This window comes from Limulus polyphemus, unplaced genomic scaffold, assembly GCF_000517525.1.
Source record: "Limulus polyphemus unplaced genomic scaffold, Limulus_polyphemus-2.1.2 Scaffold2982, whole genome shotgun sequence".
NCBI classification, from domain to species: Eukaryota; Metazoa; Arthropoda; class Merostomata; order Xiphosura; family Limulidae; genus Limulus; species Limulus polyphemus.
Window position 1 is genome coordinate 9,938 of NW_013668592.1, and position 6,988 is coordinate 16,925.

At 34.9% G+C, this 6,988-nt stretch overlaps 1 protein-coding gene across 1 annotated transcript in view; it reads left to right on the forward strand.

The window, feature by feature from the left end:
* The window catches only part of LOC106468369 (purine nucleoside phosphorylase-like), a gene marked incomplete at its 5' end in the record, with an annotated part of 19,147 nt that overhangs the window by 3,770 nt on the left and 8,389 nt on the right, over positions 1-6,988 (forward strand). The window contains one exon of the mRNA XM_013928787.2: positions 6,719-6,894. Within this exon, the coding sequence (XP_013784241.1) occupies positions 6,719-6,894 (176 nt within the window). The remainder of the gene's footprint in view (positions 1-6,718; positions 6,895-6,988) is intronic.

Below are 6,988 nucleotides of genomic sequence, written 5' to 3' on the forward strand. Positions count from 1 at the left end.
TTTAACATAACAGCAAATGTACAACGTTTCGACAAGGGGTACCTGATGATGACAAAACCTAGTCGAAACGTTGTACATTTGCTGTTATGTTAAACTTATATTAAAGTTTATCTTCATTACCCATTCAAGCCGTCTCCAGCCATTATATACCAGTACTATGTTTACCAGTTTTTGATGGGTACGTACTACTTTGATTCATAGCTTGTAGCACCCAAGCTAGGTCTGGATCCTACAGTTGTTCTTCCTGATGTTCCTGATTGGTCATTCATGTTGTCCAACCAAAAGTAGAATTGTTACTACTCGTATGGTTTGTCATCACTGTTGCTGCAATTTAGTGTCCAGGGTGTGAGTATTCAGTGAATGATCTTAAAAATTAGTAAGATAATCCATCAGCGTTTCCATGATGATGACCCGGGCAATATTGTATAACAAAGTTGTACTCTTGCAGTGTGGTTGTTCATTGAACAATAATATGTTTTGGGTTTTGGAGGTTCATTAGCCATTTCAGTGATGTATGGTCCACTCGAATGGTAAATTCCCCACAATGTAAGTAGTGGCGCTAATGTTTGACAAATGCTACAGCTCCCAGCAGTTCTTTCTTTGACACACAGCATTGGTCACTCGACATATTACTCGCATATGCGGTCATGCACTGCGTACTGTCCTGTACTTGTGGGAAGACCGTGCAAGTTTCCCTATTCATTGGCATCTGTATCCAGGATGAATTTGCAATCTCGATAAGGATAAGTCAGTACTGGTGCTTCAACTAAGGAATGCATTAAGAATTGGAACTCGTTTTCGAATCCTGATGACTATACAAAACAAGCGGCCAATTGCCGAAAATAGGCTTAAATATTGAAAGTTTTATTTCTGTACTTTTTAATGGTTTGTTTGTTTGTTTGAAGTTAAGCACAAAGCTACACAATGGGCTATCTGTTCTTTGCCCACCACGAGTATCGAAACTCGGTTTCTAGCGTTGTAAGTCCACAGACATACCACTGTGCCACTGGGGATCCTTTTTTACTGGTGTCTGCCGTATTGTCAAAATGTAGTGCCATCATTATGAAAATTAAAAAAAGAAGAATGTACGTATATACTTTTGTGCGGTGAAAAAAGTACCTATTGAGGCGGTTGAAAACATTATTTTTATATTTTACTTAATTATTTTTTTACTTTTCAAAATATTTTTTATAATTTTCTCTTTTTAATATCATTTTTACTTTTTGTTAGTTTTTTTTTGTAGTTAAGCACAAAAGCTATACAATGGGCTATCTGCGTTCTGCCCACCACGGGTATCGGAACCCGGTTTCTAGCGTTATAGGTCCGCAGACATTCCGCTGTGCCACAGGGGTGAATTTTTGTGTTAGTATATATACACATTTATTTACCACAGGCACTTATAACTTCATACGAAAGGATAAATATATATTTATAACCGTTTCGTTGTGCAAATAGTAATAGTAATGTAACCTCTGTTAAACTTGTTATATTAATCCACTCATGTAACCTTTTTACAAAAACGGCTAAATAATATAACCGAAAAAAAAAGGAGCTTCAACAATAATATTAAAACACGCACTGCTAACGATACTAGGCCTGTAAGGTTTGATAAAAAGCATTTTGTTTATTTCCTTTGCAAGTGAAATAAATATATCTGCTAGACTCGTATATACGCATATTTTAGCAGACAATCATGCTTCTGAAAGTGATTACCTTTTTTATCCTGTTCGTATCAACGACCTGGTACTATTCCAAGAAAGATTGTACAGCATGTAATGTACATTTCTGATTCAGAATTTATATGCTATAATTGTTATAAGGAACGACGTATACTGATTGGTAAATAAGATTTGCATGAACATTCACGTAATATATCTTTGTGAACGCAAATAAAAGTCTTAACCAACAAAAGTCATGCGTTAGCAAGTAGTATACGAAATATTTACCATGAAACTGTACATATGATCCGTAAAAAAACAAAAAAACTCCTCAAGTTGCCATTCACTACACACTCATTGAAAAAACATTTCCAATCAAGTAAGTACTCTGAAGCCCATTTTCTCAATGATGGCATCATATTTTTACGGTGCATTAGGCATCAAGAGAAAGTAGAGAAAATAAACCTTGGTCATTTACCTATCAATTATAGCAGACAGTGGCACGGCTATCTTGAGAAATTGGCTACAAACCGTTAAGTAATATGACGTGAAGGTGAGACCCAGTCCATGACGACTGCAATCTTTGTAGGATTAGTGGTCACTACATCTCTCAAATTATGCCACTGAGTAACTGTACTTTTGATTTAATGAGTTCAAACTTTCTGGGTTTTAATTTTAAACGTGAATCTTTAATGCACTAGAAACCATTCTCAGATTCTTGACCAGATTCTTGAAAGATGCAACCGAAGATAAGCATGTCATCAACATAAATATCTCTTCCATTGCAGTCCTCTAAATGTAAGCTTCTGGAGTCATTCACTGCTTATATTTATTACTTATTTTCTAAATCCTTTTCCCCCATCTCAGGATTGATGTGTTTTATATATAACCTCCATCTCAAGACTTGAGGGGTTTTATATGCACCATATTTAGAGATTTAAGTGTTTCAAACTCCCATACCTACACATTTATACTTTTTGGATAATCGTACATTCACTTTGAGGTTAATTTCATGGGTTTAAACATATTTTAATTATTGATGTTTACAAATCATATTTCTAAAGTTGCAACTGTCATAGTTAAGAACATTTAAATAATATCGAGAGTGCTGTTAGTTACAACAATATAAATATTGTAAGAGCATTTTGAAATTACCCTAGCTTCAGTAGTTGCTATTTAAAACACTGTGCTACAAATAACATATTGAAAAAGTTGTCTTCGAACACTTCTTAGTTTTAAGTAATATTGTGCAAGCATTTTGAATTTGTCAGATGTATCCTGTATTTAGGCAAAGGTTAAAAGTTTTTCATTTAAAAGTGGTAATTCACTACCTCTTTCCATTGACTTCGACTGTATTTTACACACGAGTTTGTCCAATAAAAAGCATTTCTTTCCATAGAAATTTGGAATGCAAATGTGGTCCTCTTTGTCATCTGAAAGAATGACCTAGGATAATCTTGAACATGATACAGTGGTTGTGATATCAATTACCTGGCTAGTTTGTGTCAATTCTTCCTCTTTTACTATACTGATGACCATTCCAACTGTAAACTGAATAACCAAAAGTTTGTAATTATAGCCTTGTACAGGTATAAAACAAACACTTGAACAAATTACTAACATTGTTCGAGAAGCCTGTTTTTCATATAGAAAATGATGTATTTCATATGTACCAGTTTTATCACTGCAGAAGATAGTAACAATTCATTAGGCTATATCTCTGTGGTACATCATGAAACATCATTTTTCATATTAGAGGAAATTACCACATCCTTTTTAACATGCATACAGGAAGTCCACTTTGTACAGGCCCAATATGGTCGGTACTGGATGGTTTTTGTTGCAGTTAAAATCTTGCACAAGTGCTAATGACTGACAATTTCTGCAGTAGGTCTATCCTTAAGATACCAACGCCTGAACTCAAACAACTACCTTTGTTCAGCACTGACACTTATGTCCAGCTTGTTGTCATTCATTGGAATAATGTGTTTTCCTGACCGGCTAGAATGGTGACTTAACTCGGAATGCTTGATACACAGTGAGTTTAAGTACGGCTCTGGCTGCCCCAATATTCGGTGAAAACTTAATCTCGTATCCATGTATCTTTACGGATACATACCGCGTGACCCCCAGTCTATAGTTTTCTGAAACAAACACCATAACATTGTGTATAATGTGAATGCTGTATAGTCGTTAAACTTAGCAGCCAGATCCAACTCAGGCCTCGCTAATTTAAACTAGATGGATTTACTGTGCTCATGGTCTATTGTTGATCTTCCTGTATCTATTGCAGAATTAGTCTATATATCACTCACGTCCACTGGACCTGTCTGGAGATAGGATATGAATATTCGTGAAAATATGAGCAGGTTAGCCAAAGTTCACACATGCACTCCTTACCTCATGCTCTTGGCGCCTTCAGGAGTCCAACTTCAAATGCATTTGTGGCACAACCATAGCAACTAGATCAGGAAAGCCCTTTTGTTCCATAGGGAATATGGTAGCTGTAAAAGAGCTAATGGAGTACAGGTTAGAACATGCACATCTTCAGTGTTTTAGGGGTCTTTACGAACTTTAGAGGTTGTTTCTTAGCTGGGTCCGTAGCTGCAGTTGCTACTGCTACTGGTTTCTCCTTCTGCTCCAGCAAGCTGCTTGATGTGACCATCACTAAAAGTGAAACCACTTTCTAAGATTTTTCTCAGCATATGTGGTACCACATGGGTTCCTTTAATTGATTCCGTAATAAATTCCTTGATGAGCTCCTTCCTCATTCTGATCTTAAGGAGACAAGGTAAGAAACAATTAACCTAATTGCCCCGGGGTTTGGATTCCTGATTGGTTAACAGCTGAAAAAGATTTTCATTTCATCCTTCTATAACAAGTATAGGATATATTTTTATACAGGTATTTTTCAGGTAATTTATTTTCTAAATTTTCATTTTCTTGCAAAAACACTTAATGTAGCTCTGACCTACTTCTTAACCAGATGTTTAAAGGCTGGGAACTTTTGCTTAGATAAAAGTTATATATGGGAATGATTAAAAGTTTTCATCACTTTAGCCTTGTGTCTGTTTTCATTCCTTGGGGGTGGGGGATAAGCTCATCTGAAAGGACGACACAAGTGCTTGTAAAAATTGTTATTAGTAGGGATATTCTCCCTGTAGGTGTTATTTGAAACAGTCGGTGACACATGCAGCTTGGGATTGTGGTATACCACACTTGGACCCTTTGTATAATTGAAAAGGTTCAGTATGAATCAACTCTTCCTTTTCATGTTCTGCACTAACGTGTGTAGAAAAGCTCCATCTTCATCGTTGCAGCCAGTGAAAGCCAAAGAAAGTCGTTAGTCTGGTAAATACACTAACTACACTCGATCTAAATAAAGTTTACTTGTTCATTTGTGTTTGTGTCGTTTTCCTTTGCTGTTCGTGTCTGATTTGTTTTCTCTTGATAAAATTTCTAGAATCTTCATTCTTACGGATACTTTTAAGTATTTTGTGGATATCAGTGTGTACATAAACACCACATTTGTATCTCCTTTGATATGGCAGAGTATAAAGAAAAAGGATGTTTTCTTATCAATAAACAACAAATCTCCCTTCTTCCTTCTTTCACCAATATTTTAGTAAATGAGAAATTATTCTTTCGCGCCAATAACTGTTAATGTTTGATACTTTTTGAAATGTGAAAGACTATTTTGGAACTATTTTAACGCATTTCTAAGACTCCGTGATAATTTCTATGAAATTATCTCAACAACAAACTTCTTAAAACTATTATATAACCCTCCTCCAGAGATAAACAAACTATGTTCATGAACAATCATGAAATAGTCTACTTCTTTTAAATATCTGTACCCCAATGTAGCACAGCGGTATGTCTGCGGACTTGCAACGCTATATTCCGGGTTTCGATACCTGTGGTGGGCAGAGCACAGATAGTCCATTGTGTAGCTTTGTGCGTAATTACAAACAAACAAATTTAAATATCTGTAAAAATTCATCGTTGTTATTATTAAGATTTTATATAGGATTCGAAGACATTATGAATTAAAATCTAATAAATATAATACACCTCTTTAATTGCCCCTTTTTCACCAAAATTTACATTTTTTTCAACCAGTTTTCCTGTGGAATATTTTATTGTAGACCTAATTTTTCAATAATCAATTATTTCATATTTTATGAGCAATTTAATAATTAATTTACTTTCTTCCTTTCTTGCTCCTTCACTGAATGAGTTGGAAGAGAACACGAAATATTTAGTTTGCATCTGTCTTGGTTCGTAATTTTACTGATTTTTCAAAATTACATTATCCAGTATTCCATAAAGAAGAATAATTTGATATTTGTGTGTAGTATAAAGAATAATTTCAGCGTTATTTTTATGATCAAAATTAAGTTTAGAGGTTCTTATTTCACTTTACTCATCTTTTAATATATTTTTTATGCTGTTGTATCTTCGTTCTTCCATCACTTTATCAAAGTAGTTCCTAAACCTGGTTTAGGTATAAAGTTACTTTATGGGTTGTCTAAAGTAACTTACAGTTTGTTTCAGAGCAAAGCTACATAGGCCTATCTGCTGTGTCAATCGTGGGTAATCGAACCCTAAATTTTAGAGTTGTAAGTCCGTAAACTTACCGCTGTCCCACCAGAGGACGCAACTTACAGCTAAATGTTGTTGTTGTTGTTGCTTTTCTGTTCGTTTATTTTGAATGCCAGTACAGGCAAAAATATGAATTAGTCTGCAGAATTGAAATAACTGAAGAATAAGATGTTACTGGATCCTAGTTGAAGTAGTTCTTAACATTCTTTACTTGGGCTACCAGACGAAAGACACACTTCTCTAGATGCAACATTTATTAGACTCCTAAAAGGCAGGTGCCATTATTATAGCTCTATTTCTAGCTTTTCATGTTCTTACGTTATTTAATAACAGTGTCCTACCCCTTAATTGATCTGTATAAAATATAATAGAGTGTATCGTAATAGCTAAAGGAAATAAAAATTAGGCAACTTTTTTGCCAAACATTTAAGCAAGCATGTGTTTCTCGGTTTTAGTGTGTCATGCCAATACGAGTGATGAAGCTGATTGGTGTAAGAGTATTGATAATTACCAATGCTGCTGGGAGTGTAAACCAAAACTTCTCTGTGGGTGACATTATGCTAATCAAAGACCACATAAACTTTTCGGGACTTGGTAGCAATAATCCTTTGCGTGGTAAAAATGATGACAGGTAAGCGTATGTATATATGTGTGCTAATGTGTTTATATATGTATATATGTGTACTAATGTGTTTATATATGTATATATGTGTACTAATGTGTTG